The sequence below is a fragment of the Lepisma saccharinum genome, chromosome 11, assembly GCF_977018435.1.
Source record: "Lepisma saccharinum chromosome 11, izLepSacc3.1, whole genome shotgun sequence".
In the NCBI taxonomy this organism is placed as follows: Eukaryota; Metazoa; Arthropoda; class Insecta; order Zygentoma; family Lepismatidae; genus Lepisma; species Lepisma saccharinum.
In genome coordinates this window covers 13,317,272-13,336,382 of record NC_139239.1, presented here as the reverse complement: position 1 = coordinate 13,336,382, position 19,111 = coordinate 13,317,272, and the positions used below count along the sequence as shown (strand labels likewise).

General features: G+C 37.9%; 1 protein-coding gene across 3 annotated transcripts in view; it reads left to right on the top strand.

Annotated features, from left to right (window-relative positions):
- The first annotated feature begins 2,864 nt into the window (after nt 1-2,864).
- The window catches only part of LOC145994643 (murinoglobulin-1-like), a 164,140-nt gene continuing 147,893 nt past the window's right edge, over nt 2,865-19,111 (top strand). For 2 of the 3 annotated variants that reach the window (XM_083130739.1, XM_083130741.1), the window contains exon 1: nt 2,866-3,366. In XM_083130739.1, the coding sequence (XP_082986865.1) occupies nt 3,290-3,366 (77 nt within the window). In that variant the 5' untranslated portion in view covers nt 2,866-3,289. Of the gene's footprint in view, nt 3,367-19,111 lie in introns of all 3 variants that reach the window. The other variant, XM_083130742.1, reaches the window with a different exon arrangement.

Below are 19,111 nucleotides of genomic sequence, written 5' to 3'. Positions count from 1 at the left end.
TAGTGGGGTGCCCTCTTTATTCCGCTCTTGTATGTTTCTTAATTGACACTATGTGTGTTATATTTCATTCCAACTGTGTAAATTATTTATCAATACATGAAAAAATAAAATAAGTCCTCGGTGGTCCACACGACGCACCCCTCAGGACCCTTTAATCCGCCCTTGATTTTACATTAGCTAATAATTTAATATAATTATTTTTGTACACATGACATGTATCTAACTTTCATGTCCAACATATGTTTTACACATATGCAACATGGAGCAACGTAAAATATAAGAAAATACATATGAAACATGTTAACACTAAATTGTGTACGTATTCAAAGTTTCTTTAATACATTTGTATAACATATAACAGATGAACAATAAGTAGGCAGACAATAAAACCGTTTAACAACAATGCCAAAAAAGAACTCACTGAGTTGTAGGCAAATATCGAAAAACACAAACAGAAGAAACAATTCTTATCAACAATACTGACGAAAGAAAAGACAACGGCCTCTGATCTTTATTGAGACGGCCTACTACAGGAAAATACGTATATGCGGCTTCTCTTTCGATGCTTGGCTGTTGAATACAATAACAGCGGTGTCACTAAAATACCTAATGTTCGAGCACTCAACGTGACTGCGACATACGACACTGTAAGAATTAATGTTTTCAACATAGGTTTTGAATAGGAGGTGCGGGAGAAAATTAGGGTGTGTGCAAGCACCCTTTCACGACCCCCTGGCGCCGCCCCTGTCGTTAGGCATTGTTGGATTTTAGTAAAATAAATTAAATGACCATGTAAGTACAAGAAAAAACTTTAATCTTTAGTGCACAATCCATTATATTCTAGGGTCTTAGTCCATCTTTCCACCAAAGTGCGGATAACCTGGTTGTACGAGTCCATGGACTTGTAGACGAAAAACAGCAGGATTTATTGTTGTTTAAGTGTATTGATTGATTTTTTTTATTTGCTCTTCTGCCACTATATGGCTAATCACAAAGATTAGGATGAGTGATGATATGATGAAATTGATGAAGAGGCATTCACAATGTCCCAGATTTGAACTCGGAATACTGCAGGACTATGTTTAAACATGTATAAGCTCTTCAAGTGCTAGATCTGACACTGACAGTGACTTGCCAAATCAGCCAGTAGTTATGAGCAGAGCTAGGAATTTTAGGTGCTGCACCTTAAATTATTTTGTTTGAAAATGGGTAAAAAAGTGACTCATCTCCAAAATAAGCACGTATTGAACTCTACTCATGGTGTTTCGGTTGCACCTTTTTGCACCTTTTTCACAATCTCAGAACCTTTTCCACCTTTTTCACAATCTCAGAACCTTTTGCACCTTTTCGCCCTTTTTGCATCTTTGTCATTTTTTTAATACAACTCGCGCGCTGTTTAACCCCACCCACATTCGAGGCACGGCTTCTTGGCACGCGATTCTTGTTTACCGCACAACAATGAATCGGCTTTCTTCAGTTCTTGGACGTTAATGTAGTAAGCGCGTGGACTTTAAACAGTGCCAACAATGACGCGTTACAATTGCTAGAAGTTGTGCTTTTTTTTGTCCTATGCTGTATTGTTTACGAATTGTTGTTCAAACCCTACAATCTACAACAAGGATGTGGATTACCGGTTGAAAACAAAATACGCACCACTTGTGTCTGTTGACGTTGAACGTTCTTTTTCAACTTACAAGTATCTGCTTAGTGACCGCAGATGTAGCCTCACTCAGAACATAGAAATTTTAAATGTAATCTATTTTAACAGTTTTCTAGATAACTAATTCTAAGCAAGTAAGAAGAAGCATATTTTCCTTCATGTCGCTTTCTAATGTATCAGAAAATTTTCTTTGCTTAGTTATATTAAACGATTTAAAACCAGAGAATACTCTGTGTTTATCCAGACAAGTTAAATCATATATGTATGCACTGCTCACAATAAATTTTACATCTGAAAATTAGCACCTATTTTAGCACCTTTTTTGTACAAAAATTGGCACCTTTTTTGCACCTTTATTGGCAAATTTTTGCACCTAAAATTCCTAGCTCTGGTTATGAGACACCCGAAAATATTTCATCACTATGTCTTTAGGTGAACTTTACTTCATTTTCTTTCTTTTTTGATGCTGGTGGAGATCATACCTGCAATTGACCTATGATTTTACTACAAATCCAGCATGCTTGACAACTACTCCATGAGGCAAACCTGCTTATTTCTAAAAAAAAAGTAATTACTGCGTGTTTATCCAAACTATATTTGTGTGTGGGGGATTTTGATGAACATCTTTGGGGGGATGTGTCCACAGCCTTGGGACTGGCACGAAAACCCACGGGAATGATTTCTAGTTCCACATTAAGTAGCTTGCAAATTATTTGTTTGCTTTTAAAATAGGCTATATTGTTTATTATGACAATATAATTTAGATCTGATTATTTTTAGATCAGAATGTCAGCAATTCTAATTGTAGATTTTGCCCATACTATGTGCTCCGTCCTGTAGAGCTCTGCATCAGAGATCGGTTTTCTACAAATACGGAGAACGAGGAAAGGTGGGAAATCCCTTGTTCTTACATCACTTTCTTATCTTGTTCCCTTGAACATATTCAAGAAAATGTTATCGCCGACGTTTCCGGAGTTCTTGCACGATTTAATTAAGGGAAACGGGATGTAACATCATCATTAGAATTGCATCGCGTCATTGTAGGTTGGAGATTCGCTGAACTAGAAACGAAACCTCCAAATAACACTGACATAGACGCACTGATAACCTTTGTCCTTTAGTAAACACAGCTAGTGTAATCTACTGGGCATTTCCGAAAGATTCAAATCAAGCACTCTTCATTTCCCCTCCCATCTTACTCGGAGTCAATTCTGTGAAGGGTCACTTTCCTGCAGACACCCAGCTGTCGAGTTTTGTGCGTCATTATCTTCTTCCCCCTCCCTCAATTTTGTCTTCCCCAGTTTGGACCCCTTCCTTTTCAATCATATGCAGCTCAATCATTCGACACTAGACGGGCTGATAAGGCGTACTGTGCTTGTTAAAAGAAGGACAATTTGAGATTATTGCTGTCTTTCAGTGCACTTGTGGTTCGTGGAAGGAAGAATTCGGTGATTGATTTTTTTTTTTAACTTTCAGGCTCCAAGAATGCGCGCGTGTGTGTTTTAGAAGTGGTCAAAGTTCACTGTGGCAGCCATTTCGTGGTGCAAACTGATAGTATTCACTATCGAAGACCGCCGTGACAACATTTTCAAGTGTTCAGATCTTTGAATTGACTTCAGAAACGGTAAAATGAAACCTACAGCCGGACTGTTTATCTTCTTTGTGTTTTTAGCAACATGGAAAGATGGGAGATCGGAAAATCGTCGGTAAGTATAACCTATTAGTTTACGAGATACAGAAGCGCCGAAAGAAAATGTCCAATAGCGCGCAGAAGAGCTTCTCTAGTTAAAATATGAAGGTGAAGATGGTTGAAGAAAAAACAACAACAGGAAATTGTGAAAGGTGCATACGAACGTGTCATGAAGTTTTCCTAACAACGAATGATAATAAATTGCTCTAGAATTATTGTTCATTTGATTTCTGGAAAGACTAAGTTTTTGAGGATTGATCGGTGGCGTGTCTAAAATTTTGAAAGAGGCGGTTATGATAGTTTTAGTAAGTCCTATATTTTGCCATTTCTTTTCCAGCATTTGACGCTCCTTTATTTTAAAGAACGCCGGACCAAATGGGTGATTACACACGCTAACCCACTAATCCCTCTTGAGCAGGCCCCTGGTTGTCATTCATATTTCAACTGAAGATAAGAGTGACCTTACGTCCAGTGGTTGCTGTACCAGCTTTGGAGTTATTGCAGAACTGAATAAGGGGCTCTATAAAAATTGAGTTTCTTAACTTTTCAACTTCATTTGAAAAAAAAATTGCACAAAAGTATAATGAGAACAAAGGTCCTAAATTACTCTCGTATGAAAGCAATCTTTTGTATAGACATTTAATTTTTTTTTCTGTCATTCTTGGCTAATCGCAACGAGGGGGGATGAAAGAAGATTATACACACGAGTGTGTAGAATTTTCAACCTGATTGGATGCGAGTGCATCTTTAGGTGGTAGCACCAAAATGGGCATACATTTTTAACTTTTCGAGAAACTGTAGAAGTTGTCGCAAATCATATCATAATCATAATCTTTAATTATCCGTTGACCCATTTTTTTCATGGGTATTAATATCGTCAGATACATGACGAAAACTTTAGAGGGGTTTGCGGATTGCTCCAATATAATTGTGAAGGATACCCACAATGAACACCCATACCAAGACCTAGACTCGAACTCGAGAAGTTCTATAATGTAGGTGTAGGGCCCCACATATTCTAGAACTCTGCCATTTTGAAGGTGATGATGTGATGAGCACCATGCTCCGGCCGCTGACCACTCCGCCATGGAGGCCGACATCGACAACAAGTCTACCTCGGCTCTCTTATAAGAAAAATAGACGGAAATAATTAATTTACGCAATTTTTTTTTAGCTAGTACTAATGGAAACAATAATCGTTAAAATATCATAATTAAAGTAAAATATGTAAATAAGAAAAAGTAATGATATAAATATTCCGCTTGTAGCTAGAACGAAAATACTATTCCCGACAGGCCACATTGAATTTATAATTATGTGCCCACATAGCTATACAAAACATGAGAAATTTAAATTTAACGGCCACTTGACTGCCGGCGGGTCAACTGGCCTCTTGGTAAAACACAAACTTGATCCGTCGGCGGTACAACTGTACATGCTATAGATAATTCGCTAAATTGCCCATGGCAGCTAAGGCGTTAAATAATTCTGACGGCGGTGAGAGATGTGTTTTTACATTTCTTGAACAAATTTGAACCGCCCATTTCCATTAATCACATACCACTTTACTATTTCTTGCAATTTTTAATGCTGATATTAGGAAACAATTATCCGATAGGGTTAGCAAGCTCAGGAATATCGCCTTTTTAATACAGCATTTCTAAAAAAAAAAACATCAAGTAATATAAAATGTGGCAAAATTCCTGGGTAAGCCAATGGATTTGAGCAGCAGTGTAATTTGGGCCCTAACCTCACTCAGGTTACAGGAGGTTTTAAGCTTGATTCACATCTACGCTCCAGTATCGCTCGGATCACCCTCCCCCCATGGTCACACCTGGCGCTGTGATGAGGGTTTGTTCAATCGCGTTCAGTTCGGTGTCCTGTCACGATCGGGTGGAAAGAATATTTGACTGGAGCGTGAGGGGGCGGAGCTTGACTTGATCTCGATCGTTGATGTGAACGTCTGATAAGGTTCAGTAGCATTCTTCAGCCCCGTTGCAGAGGGTACGTAACCCAGTTTTGTGCGTAGAAGATGAGACGTCAGAAGGCAATTACCTATTGAAACACAGAAAAAAGCGAGTAATGATAAAATTGATTGATGAGGGCATTGAGCAAAAAAAAAAAAATCCACAATATTTTTCTTCTTAATTCTGTTTGTAAAACATCGGTCAAAATATGTGATTTCATGAACCCAAGTTAAAGAAATTTAAGAAGAAAAAAAACCTGACCGAAACAACCAAATTAAAATTAGCAAATGAAAAATAAATTAATAGGGGACTAACCACAAATATGATCCGTAAACACTAGTTGTAACGACGGCCTTTTACCAACCCGTTGCATCAATTAAAATCATTAAATCAAAAAGCGGTCATATTTTTTCGGACAACCAAATTGCCATTTTTGTGTGTGCAAAGGGAAGGGAAGTGGTGGTCGACCCTCTGCCAAAGGAAAAATAATTGATATCTAGCCCCGAATCAAGATTAACAACGAACTTGTTCTTCGTTTACGGAAAACGATACAAAATAACTCCCTATTTTTTTTTTTAAAAAAAAAAAAGTCGAGGGAGGCCACGTTTCACACGATGTGCGTAACAATCGTGTCCCTGAAACTAGGCTTACAATCTGCTGTCATGTGTTGTATCTGAAACTTTCTAATAAAAGAAATGGCCAACAATGTCGATATGAAACAATGAGCCCGAAATTTTTCATGTCAAACCTAGATCGACAAAGTAGTGTTAGCATAGTTTACATTTACAGTTTCGCACATTGTAGTTGCAAATGAACGTTTACCGCTTTCAAACCAAAAGTATAACATCTATAAACAACATTATATTTATAATAGCCGACCTCCTGTCCGAGTGGTTAGCACAGCGTGCTACGATACCAGATTCGAATCCCGGCCTGGGCATGGATGTTCATTGTCATGTTCCTTCGTCAATTTAATCATCACTCATTATCATCCTCAAGATTAGTCAAAACTGGCATCAACGCAAAGTAAATGAACCAAATCAATGAATCCCCGCTTTCGCAATTCTTTTTCTTCTAATTAACGCCAGTGCTGCAACAGCCAAGCCCGTTGTTGAAAATCTCTTCAACATTGTAGTTAGCACAATCGGCAAGCTTTCATACAGAAAAATCGGTGTACTCTGTGAAGAAACCAACACAAGACTGACGTTGATCGTATCTTCAAGGGGGGGGGGGGGGACCTTGACTGCTAGTGTGGATACCTCCTGACCGTGAGCGGAGCGTTAGGGGAGAATTAACTGAGTGTTGCTTGAGCGTAGATATGAATCAAGCCTTACATCTCGAAATTTGGGAAATTTGGGGAGAGGGGCGATTCTTCTTCTTGCTTCCGCCAGGTTACGCCTATGGATTTAAGCATTGGCGGCGATTGGGTTCCAAAACCGAGGGGGGGGGGGGGCAAAGTGCAAAACTGGGGGCAAAGACAGTATATTTCCCTTTGCATGGGTGCTCATCCCCACCCCAAGGCCCATAACGCACTCCCCCAAAAAGGGTAGAACATCCCCCCCCCCCAGTTTATGCCGAATTAATTACTCAAATTATTTTTGTCACAAAATTTGCGGAAAAATATAATACCACAGGGCAACCAAAATGTTTTGTATGGGGCGGGGGGGCAAGTACCAGGATAAACGTACCAATTATAATAATAACATTAATAATGGCTTTATTATTATTATTATTATTATTATTATTACTACTACTACTACCAGTAATAGTAGTAGTATCAAATACGTTATTATCCTCGTAAATTACGCAAAATGGGGATAGAAGTCTGTGCTGAAGCATTTGTTTTGAACAAACGATTTGTAATGTTTTTTTAACATCGTCAATTTCACATAATGGAAATCAAGCACACAAACTGTATTTTTGAATGGCAGAAAATGAATGATAAATGCATTCCGAAGATACATGTGTAACTTTCATGTACAACATATGTTTTACACATATATGCAACATGGAGCGACATAAAATAGAAAATACATATGCAACAAGCTAACAATGTATTCAAAGCTTATTCAATACAAATATACAACACATATTATTTAAATGCATTATATTACAGAAAAGAAGTATAATGCAAGCGAAGCGAGCAAGGAAATTTTTAGATCCAATTTTTACAATTGAAAACAATATTGATTTAATAGGGCGAAAATAATTTCACTGGACGCCATGGCATTCTCTCTTTTACAACTTTTTTTAGATCATTCTGCGCCCATGGCCGACTCCCGCCGCCCTTAGTTACAGCTCTGAACTTGACGAAAACGAGAAAAGCAGATAATTCAAATCGATTCTAAAGACATAAGAGGTGGTGTTTCATTTCAACCCTATCGCCGCTATTACCAACAGGTAGATAGAAAAACTGTACATAATAATCAAAACTAAAAATCAATAACAAGTCAATCAAACGATACGATATACCCCCATATTTGTGTGAAGATATATAGAATTGATATAAAATTTTGTCTCCCCCCAAAATTCCCATGACGCAGGCGCGCCATGAACCCCCCCCTGTGGCCACCCTTGTCCCTTTGTATATAAGGTTTAGTATAGTGCGGGGGCAAAAGTGGCGAAAATTGGGGGGCTACGGCCCACCCTCGCTGTCACTGGATTTGGGTATAAGTAGAATCAGTAAGTTTTATGTATTACTCATTATCACAACATGCCTTTCTTTAAATTAACAATTCCGATTTGAAAATTGCAAATGAGTTTTATAACCACATTGCAAAGTTTATTTTCTTTCCCATCTGTCAGTAGCAGAAGCAGATCTGTCAGTGACGTCACCCGTGTTAGCCAATCCTCATCAATTTACGTCGGACAGTGTTTTGTTTTGTTGTACTTCCTTTTAAATGTAGTGTGGAGGAGTACTGTATTGTTTTTCATTATTTGGTAAAAGTTTGGTATATCGGAGACACATTAAAATGGGATAATTTCTGTTTCGCATGGTTCGTACTTACCTATTGTGTATTGCGGAACATAGTTCAAGGTGCCATTATGCTTTTTACATGAAAACAAACACAATTTTTCACATTTACAGTGATTTTTTTTATTCCTTTCTTAGCTTCCGTGACACACAATATGGCGGGCACATTTTGACTCAAGTGGTCGGAATGCAGTATTTCCAACCTTCTTCACCAAAAAATACCTACTATGGTGTTCGTCATGTGCAAATTGTACATTATGCAGCTGACGGATAGCCCCACGAACTGTTATGCACTGTAGCTGACGGATAGCCCCACGAACCATTCACAGATAGCCCCACGAACCATTTCCGATAAGGTTAGGTTAGATTTGTTTAGGCAAGCATAGTGAAAAAAAGAGATGTTGGAAACACTGACAGGGGATTACGTCATCAAACGTACGCAGCATGCAGTTCACGTAGGCGAAGCAAATGAGAGCAATCGCAATTGTGCGTCGGTGAGATATTTCTCTTGAAAAATATATTATTTCCCGGTCAAATATGTTCCACGATGAAAGAAAACACCTCGACGAACGTTGGAAACCTTGTAGAAACTCATTTCCGTAAGTAGTTTCTTCTGTAAAATTGAATAAATTTGTCTCCGATATTCCGAACTTTTAACGAATTTACAAAGCTCGGGAAAGTTTGTTACGTTATCCGGTTTTATCATTGTAAAAATCTATCTTCATTCCTTTCGCTGAAAACAGCAACACGTTAACAGCATACTCTGAGCCCCCTTAGACGTGGGACAAGCTTTAGAAATATCAATCACCCACCCTACACTACCATATACGTTTACTGTCAGTCAACACTAAAATACAGATTCCACTAGTGTTAATTCCATATAGATAAGGTAGACAAAGATCCCCATGCATATTGCACTGTGCCATGAAGCCACATTTAGGGATCGCTTGGGGTAGGGGCCCACACATTCTTAATCTCTGCCATTTTGGAGGTAATATGATCAGCATCATGCTCCGCTGCCTTTATCTCCCAGGTACCCATATTTTTGATGACGGATGAACCCTAGAGCCACTTTATGCAGGGACAATTCCAATCGCCCACCAGGCAGGGTCCAGGGAGGCTTAGCCCCCCCCCCCGGAACTGTCGTCAGCCCCCCAGACACTTGACATTAGGCAAAACTATTTTGTATAATTTATCTGCAGTGAAGAGTGAAAATGTAGACAGATATTTTTTTGCTCACAATTTTCATGAAGGATAAATTCACAGAAAATGAACAAGCAGCTATTACATTAATTCATCTTATTTATAAGAAGAAGTATAAGTAGCAGCAAGTATTTGGAAGATTCTCTTCTCTAGACTTTAGAAAGTTCTTTCACAGGGGAGCTTCTTTATCTGTACCTACGCTGTCCCTGTTGCGGCCTCCCGTTTAGACAGAAATCTGAGACTTTGACGTAATCATCAATATTCCTTCCATATCTGCGTCAAAGGTCAACAGATCCCAAGTTTTGGGAACGAAGAGAAGTTTTATTCTTTCAGCCGGGGGTGGAATGTACTGTAGCCACTATGATTGAATATTGTGCATTTTCTTTTGTGTGATATAAATATCTATATCATCAAAAATAGTATGGAGTGTTATTTCAGTAGCAGTCAATTATCACTTCAACGTAGTATATTTGTAAGATATTTCTAAATTTATGTAACTTAATGACCCCCCCTTCCCACACACATTTACACATAATTTACCTTAATTTAATACTGTTAAACTTTTGAAAAAGGGACTTGCTTTACAAACCCCCCCCCCTTGATAACCGTGAACCCCCCCCCCCTTGGAGATCAATTTTAGCTACGGGCCTGTCGCCCAAACTGGAAATCGAAATGTACTCTCCTGCATGGCAGTCAGATGCTCTACCGAATAGACTACTGTGACAGCTAATTCCATATTGTTTACAATTAGAATGAAAAACACCGAATCAGATATTCATCTCGAAAATCTTTTCTTCAATTACACTTGTCGAAATCCTACCTATCCCAAATCAACAAAACTTAATTGGACTTACAGCTTTACATGTGGCTGTTTAAGCCCAGCATAGTCCTACCTATCCCATTACGTAGGATTACAGAATTGTGGCATAACAGAATTCTCTGTTTTAAAATGTCATGTTATGAATTGGGTGGGCAGGCTAGAAAATTGATTTATTTCCTTAGAGAAAAAAACAAGAAAGGGTAGGGTGTCATGGGCATCATAAAGATGTGAGGCACATTCCCTATGAAGTAAATGTCAGCCTAAAATTTTATATTTCACACACATAAATTAATAAAATAATTTGCTTTAATTAATAAGAAATACTGATAATTATAAGACAGACTTGTTCAAGTTGTCACAGAAATGAAATAGCATAGAATTGAAGCAGTGTTTTTTGTTGGTGAGAATGTTTTGCTTGCCTCCTCTGGAAATAATATTGAGATGTTCATGTTTGAATTCATATGTATCCAATTTAAAACCTATGTAGATAAATATATATTTCAAAACCCTTCTCAAATTCTAATATTTTCAAAATTTCTAATCTCAGGAATAAAGTATGGGAAGAGATAGAAATAATGTTGGGTGATTGAAAAAGAGTAAATAAAATCATCCTGTAGTATTGTTTACTTCTGTGAAGACTGAAGAGTGATTCAAGTGTGTCTTTCGCCAGTCATAAATGGCTTATCCAGCATCCCTCCCCAATTGCACTATGAAAGGGGATCTGGGTTGTTGCAGCCCAGGCTTTTACAACATAGATTGAAAAGGGACGTATCAAGAGTTTGAGACAGAAAACTTAGCCTAGGTAAAGAACTGCATGAAAACCTATATGCAACCTTTGGTTTCCTGAATTTGATGCTTCACATTGTAAGGTTTCTTTGATGTTGATATTGCGCATATTTATAGTAACTCACAAAAAGTCCTATTGAGATGATGCTGGCCACAGTAGAAAACACCATTTGTTAGTGGTTGTGGTGAAAGGAAGGGGGTCTGAAAACTGACCAACTTAAGTAAAGTGGCTCCCTCGGTTGACATAACTGGTTTAACTTTCTGAGGTCTTAAAGTCAAAGGTAAGACTATTGAAAGTTCAGACACACCTTTACTTCTCCAATATGCATTGCATAACAGTTCAGATTGTTTTTATAATTTTTTTAAAATTCTCCTAGCAAGAAGAAGCATCGTAGAATTTTGGCAATCATTGTCACACAAAATTTGAACCTTCCTTAAAGTAATGAGCACTGTTTGAATTTCGAAAAAAAAAAGTTATTTATGTTGAAAAAAACAACTTAAAAATTACCTTACACAAACATGCACGCTTTCCGTGGACAATGTATTTTCCATTGACAAGCGACTGCAAGTATCATAGACTAGTGGGAGTTAATGTAGAAGTAAATCGAAACCTTAGTAGAATGCATTTAGGTATTTTATTTTAATGCTAAGAGAACCAAACTTGGTCTGCCTAACCTAAGTACGAAAGCATATATTGAACAAAATTTTAAGTAATCGCTAAAACTCTGTAGTATGTATTAACAGAAGTAAATCAAAATCGAACCATGTTAAAATTGCATTCGTAACATGATGAAATCCCAGTAAAACAAAAGGAACTTGGGCCATGCATTGTAATAAGTAGCAACACTACAATGCTATTAATATAAAATAAAATAATAATAACAAATTTCTGTATCTACTACTATTATTACTTTCGAATCATTCCACATCAGTTCAACCATACCATGGTACCTATGATCTCAGATTTTGATTAAACTTAACACATTTTGGTGAGAAACCACATTTTTTTGTCTCTAACTTGTCTGGTTTCATTTTCATTGGCCTCAAACTTTCAGGGATTCCTCTTTCCTTCCATTCCCAAAGCCTCCAGTGTCAGCTGCACTAAATAATAAATCTATCTACCTCCCTTATGAATTATTCAATCTTTTTTAAATTTGACAAACAATAAGGATTTCAGGAAAAAGATATGATAGCATATCACATATTTTAGTACACCAATAAATTAATAAAATATTATTATCTGATTTTTTTTTTAGCTGGAAACATGGCTTCTTAAAATTTGAAATATCATTGAAAGGGAAAGGTGCAACTAAAACAAGTATTTTTAAAATGAACTTGTATATATGATCTAACTTACCCAGAAATAAAATGGATATTTTTTTTTCATTCAACCTTCCATGGCAGACTGATTGCCACACTTGCATCTGCCTAAGCTTGGGAAACTTCCGCACATGTGCACCTGCGTTCTGTCAGGGTTGCCAAATGATATTGGTAGATACAATATGCACCACCTTGTATGAGAAGTTCTGATTTTTTTTTTCAAAATGGCTACCAGATTTTATATTTTCCAAATTAACTCACAATCTAAGAATCTAGCTTCAAAATATCATTAAAGAAAATTTTAAATAATGTTTTTATTGATGTCCAGAAGGTGGGGCAAGAGGGGATGTACCTCCCTCTGCAAAATTGATGTCAACCTAACAGTATGTATTTCACACATATAATGATGATGATTGTGAATAGTATTCTTGTGTTTTGTTTCTTGATTATTTACTCAAAGAAGAAAATGTATACCTATCGATACACATAATATTTTGTCGAATATAATATGTGGATAATTTTATGTGCAAATGTTTGTGAAATTATGAGAAAATTTAATATTTGAAATGTGTCTTTATCTTAACAAATGTAAATAGATTAATATAAGTAAATATAAGGATATGATTTCAGTCAAATAATCACAAGCAATAAGACCAAAACATTCATAGATGGCCATTGGATTTTTTCCATGGAGGGACACGTAATGACTATGACTGAAATAAAATTATATGTCTGAAATATATACTTTTCAGTTGACATCCATTTTACAGAGGGGGCAAACTTCCTTGCGCCGCCTGGCTTGAATGATATAGATTCTTAGATTTTGAGTTAATTTTTGAAAATATAACATCTGATATCCATTTTGAACAAATTTCAGAAATAAGTTCTCATATTTTCAGATAATACTAAATGAGCCTCAATTTTTTTTCTGGGTACATTAGATCATATATCCAAGTTCACTTTAAAATACATGTGTTGGTGTTGCACCTTTTCTTACAATGATCATTCAAATTTTAGTAAACCAAAAGCAACAAAACATAATAATATTTTATTAATTTATTGGTGTATTAAAATATGTTGTCATTTTTTTCTGAAATCCTTATTGTTTGGTTTACATTTTTGTCAAATTTCAAAACGATTGAATAATTCATAATTCATTTTCTAAGACAGTGCAGCTCACCCTGGAGACTGGGAATGGAAGAAAAGAGGAATTCCTGAAAGTTTAGGGCTATAAAAATGAAACCAGACAAATTAGAAGGGAAAATATGTGGATTCTCAGCACCATGGAAGGGCTACTACAAGTTTCATCAAAATCTGAGATAATGGGTACCATGGTCTGGTTGAACTGACGTAAAATGATTCTTTCGCAACTTTCAAATGAAGAGGTTATCCTTGAGCAAATATGAAGGATTCATGTCATGTTGTCTTTGTGATTGAGCATATTGAGCTCTTGACACACAATCGTACCACCAAAATTTCCAGATTCTGGTCCTGTCCTAGCCATGGGTATTTCTGTGTGAGTGTCCTTCATTACTTTCATCTCATGATCAGCTATTCTTATTGATGTGCTTAGTCAAAAGTGACAGAAGGGCAAAATATTCACCTAACACCATAAGTGTTGTTACACAGGAGCAGGTGACCGCTGTTAACTTCGTATACACTCCCTTGACTTTTTGCTACTCGACATCTTCTGATTTGTTAATGCAACATCTCGGGACGAGTCATTAAACGTTGTTTGAAGAGGCACTCTTTAACTTGGCATTCTTCCAACAAAATCACGCATTCACTTTCAGTTCTGCATTGGCTGCTCTGTGGATAGAGGAGGAGGGCTATGCATAATGAAACAGTTCCATACATAGGCTTTGTGTGAGAATTGTACACCAAGGTGCATTTTCCCTCCATCTTTGAAAGTCTTGCTTGATGTTCAGTACTCATGTACGCTTCAGGAGGCTCTCCATCGGATAATTTCAATAGCTGATGAAATAAGGAAGTGTCTCATTAAGTGTGTGTCAGGGGAGATGTGGCGTCGCTTTTCTTCTCCAGTCTAAATCCCCACTTCCAACTTTCTTTCTTCTTTTTTGTTTTATTGTTCTCAGATTCAGCCTACCTCAGATTATTTAACTAAATTAAAGTTACTACAATAGAATGTTTATGGATAACACACACACACACACACACACACAGAGTCCATATTATGTATAAGTAGTAATGCTAATGATATGAGCAGGGCTAGAAAAATCCCGGTTGCCAGGTCGCCATGGCGACTAAAAATTTAAGCCTGGCGACTGTGATCGTTAGCTGTAATATTACATGTACGAAATTTTTAAGATTCTAAGTTCAAATTACAGTACTGCGTAAATTAGCAATTTTTTTTTTATCAACTTTGTGAACATTCCATAGAATCAGTAACAACTTCTTACTCTTTGTCCCCTCACCCCGTATTTCCCGCTTTCTCACATGATTTAGCGATGTTTTGAATACGATGATGCTCAGCTTCTTATAATGATTTGCTTTATTTTACTTCGCTTTTTGTTCCATATTTGGCTCATTTGCAAAGATGGAGATCACTGATGATATGATGAAATTGATCAATGAACACTCACAAACGCCCATGCCCAGTCCGGGATTCAAACACGATGTGATAACCGTTCCACGAAGGGGGCCGGCTCAGCTTCTTATAGTATGCACAATTGCTAGTTGGTGGTTTCCTGGCACCTGATTTTCAGAGCTGGCACCTAGCTCTGAAGAAAATTTTTCAAGCACTGGATATGAGTTTTTTTTTTAAAATTTAATTCCTGTTGTTCCCTGTGGAACATAGGGCATCAACAAAGTATCTCCAGCTGGCCCTGCTGACTGCAATTCTCTTCATAGTATTCCAGCTCTTTCCTTCCTCCAATGCCTTCTCTGTTCCTTCTTCCCTGCGGGTTCCAGTCTAGTGTCTCTCACTCGACAGCCTCATTTTCCTTCCTCAACATATGTCCTATCCAATTCCATTTTCGGCATTTTATCTGTATGGGCACCTCGGTTTCTCCAGTCTTTCTCCAAAGTTCTTGGTTTTGAATCACTTCTGGCCAAAAGCTATTCAATTTTTTTCTAAGGCAGCGATTGATTAAGGTCTGTAGTTTAGAGGTGATCGTTTTTGTTACCTTCCATGTCTCACACCCATATAACAGCACAGACTTAACATTACTTTGAAAAATACAAAGTTTGGTCTTCATAGATATTTTCTTGTTTTTTTTTTACTGGATACAGCCTCACAAAGGTGCTGTTTGCTTTATGGATACGTTGAGAAACATCATGTACAGCCCCTCCATCTTTTGCCACCACACTACCCAGGTAAGTAAGTAAAGCTATCCACATCTTCACTAATCTTTTCACTGATACTAAACTGGTCTGTTTTTGTGGAGTTAATCCTCAGTGACTTGGTCTTCTTGGAGTTAATAACAAAGTCCTACTTTCTTGCAATTTCTATCAAATCTGCTAGTTTTGTTTGCATATCACCATGTGCTTCAGACAAGAAGCACAAATCATCTGCAAAATCAAGGTCTTCTAGTTTGTTATTCAATCCCCATTGGATACCACGTCTCTTCCCTTTTATTACATTTCACATCACTGCATCGATCACAATCAAGAACGTTGTGGGTGATAATATACAACCTTGCCTCACTCCAGACTGCACATCTATTGGCTCAGATACACGGCCTTCATGTATATCTCTACATATATAATCACGATAAGTTTCTTGGATAAGACTCAAGATTTTTCACTTCCTTCCACATTAACTTTCTGTTGACCAAGTCAAATGCTTTCACGAAGTCAACGAAAACTGTAGAGACGAGTTGACCATTCTATACGTGTTCCTTAATTCTGTTTAGGATAATTCTAGAGGAGACCTTACTCGGAATGGAGAGAAGTGCTAGATGTCTCCAGTTGTCACACTTTGATGTATCCCCTTTTTTCTGTAGCTTCACCAACAGGCCACTCCTCCAGTCCTTAGGCATCTCTCCCTCTATTCATATCTTCTGAAATAAGGGGTGCAACAGATTTACCATGGTGTTTATGTCACTTTTCACCACTTCCAGTGGTATGTTGTCAACAGCCTCTGCTTTACCATTACATCTCTCTTTCAGAGCCTGTTTAATTTCTCCTACTGTTGAAACATCAGTCCAAATTCTTACACTGGGGTCAACATCATCATAATTTTCCTTTTCCCCCTGGTCTATCTGAGCATCAACAGAGCGATTAAGGATTGCAGAGAAGTGTGCCTTCCAACATTTCAGTTGGTCCTCAATATTTGTAAGGAAGGTATCATCTTTACTTCTCACTGGTCGATTTCTCTGCATCTTTTTCCTTAACAGAACTTTTGTGATGTTGTACAGTTCTTTAAGATTTCTCTTCTTTGCTGCTTCCTGTGCCTCTTGGGACAGATTGTCTACCCAATTTCTTTGATCCATACTACTCTTTACTTGTTGATCCTTCTCTGTATACTTTGTTTCTTGCCCTTGTCCTGCTTGAGTTCATTGCCTCCTTAATTATTTTTTGCTCTTTAATCTTTCCCAGGTCTCCTCAATCATCCAATCTTTTTCCCTCCTATCCTTAAAGCCCAGAACCTTTTCATTTCCTTGTGTGAATGCAGATCGTATTTTTGTCCATATTCTTTCAATGGTTTAATTTTCCTCATTTACATCAGTCAATATTTGGAATCGATTTCTCAGTTCAATCCTGAATGTTTCTTGGAGATTCTTACTAACATCATACCACTTTCTTGTCTGTTTCGTTCTCTTCTTCTGTGCTTTTAATTTTAAAGTTAGCCACTACCAAATGATGATCACTATCAATGTCTGCACCTCTCTTGTTTCTTACATCATGTAGCGAAGGTCGCCACATCCATCCAAATGCCACATGGTCTATCTGATTTTCCATTCTATGTTCTGGTGACACCCATGTTACCTTATGGCATTTCTTGTGAGCAAATATATAGTACCACCAATAACTGAGTCATGGCTAGCACAGAAGTCCACGAAAAGTTGTGCATTCTCATTTTGCTCTCCTAAGCCATGTTTACCCATGACATGCTCAAGACCTTCGTTGTCCTGCCCCACCTTTGCATTTAAATCTCCTCCAATTATTATGATATCCTTCCTTTTTGCTTCTTTATTGTGTCATTGAGCAGCTTATAAAACTCTTCTTTATCTTCAGGCTCTGCTGCTTCTGTGGGTGCATAACAATGTATCATAATGATGTTGCTAATATTGGTTTTGAAATGTGCCACAATTATCCTCGCAGACACTGGGTACCATTGAATAAGGATTCTTTTTGCCTCCTTGTCCATTAATATACCCACACCATCATGGCTCAACCCTTCACCCTCAGGTCTTCCAGAATTTATGAATGTAACTCCTTCACGGGTATTTACCTCCCCAAACTCTGACCATCTCACCACACCTAGGATGCTCAGACCATAGCTCTTCATGCAGGCCACAGCCTGCCATAGTTTTCCACTCTCCCGCAGGGTTCTTATATTCCATATTCCAATTTTCGTTATCCTTTTCAGGCCAAATGTTGTCATCTTAGAATCAGTTCGGCTTCCTCTTGTTCATATTTCTTTAATAGTGTGAATTAAAGTGTGCAGGTTATTGGCCCACTGCACCCGATCTTGGTGATGGGGCTGCCACATAAGCCTCCAAGCAGGCTAATTTTCTGTCGGGGTATTTTCCCCTAGTCTTTGAGGATCCCTCCTCTTCACAAGACTGTGGCTTTTTCTCATATTTATACTCAATGAGAATGAGTGCCTCTTCTGCCAGCTATGCCATTCTAAGGTCTCCTTCTACGCCATAGTTGCCGTTGAGGTCTTCACCGCACCCTGGTATGGGGTCCTTACAAGGTGTTACCAGCCTGTGCCAGCTGGACCAAGGTTTTTTAAAGAGGTGTTACTCTTCCTGGTTCCTGGTTCTTCCACCTCCTTCGCCGTTGAGATGGCCATCCATCTTCTTCCGCCATTGACCAGTAGGTTGCTTCTTAGCAGTGACGTGCACTGAGGAGTAGCTAGTCTAGCAGAGATAGATCAATCAATCTCAAGTCTCTAATTATTTTCAAATCACAATATTTATTGTCTTGAAACCACAGTTCATATGCAACACTTCTTTTCCACGTGCTTCTCGTCCCTCGACGCCATCAGCTGGCAAGGCTGGATACCCTAGTTGGCTTTCCCTCCACCTTACCAATTCCAGGTATAGACAGCCGCCCTAAGGGAAAGGGAAGATTTCTGCCTCTACCTCCCTTGCCCCGTGCCCCTCGCTGCTATGGTTGAAAACCCATGCTTTCAGGTCCTCCAGTCTATCTCCAATAGGACAGATAGGGGATTGATTTCCCTTTGATTCCTTTGTAAATCCTCTAAAGCACTCGGGGGAAAATTTTTTGCAGTACTTATGTTCTCTGTATTTACACCACAACTTTACAATATTTGTTAAAAACGAAACACCAATATAAGTAAATTAAGGTTTAATCTCACACACAGTCATCCAGTACACGTGCTCGTCACAGAATAAGTATCCCGCAAAAAAGTACACAGAATATTCACATCAAAAACATACACAGAATACTCATATCAAGCAAATACACAGATTACTGCTTTTCTATTTCTAACAATATGTGTGTATAATATGGGATGTAGTTTTATTTGTTTATGAAA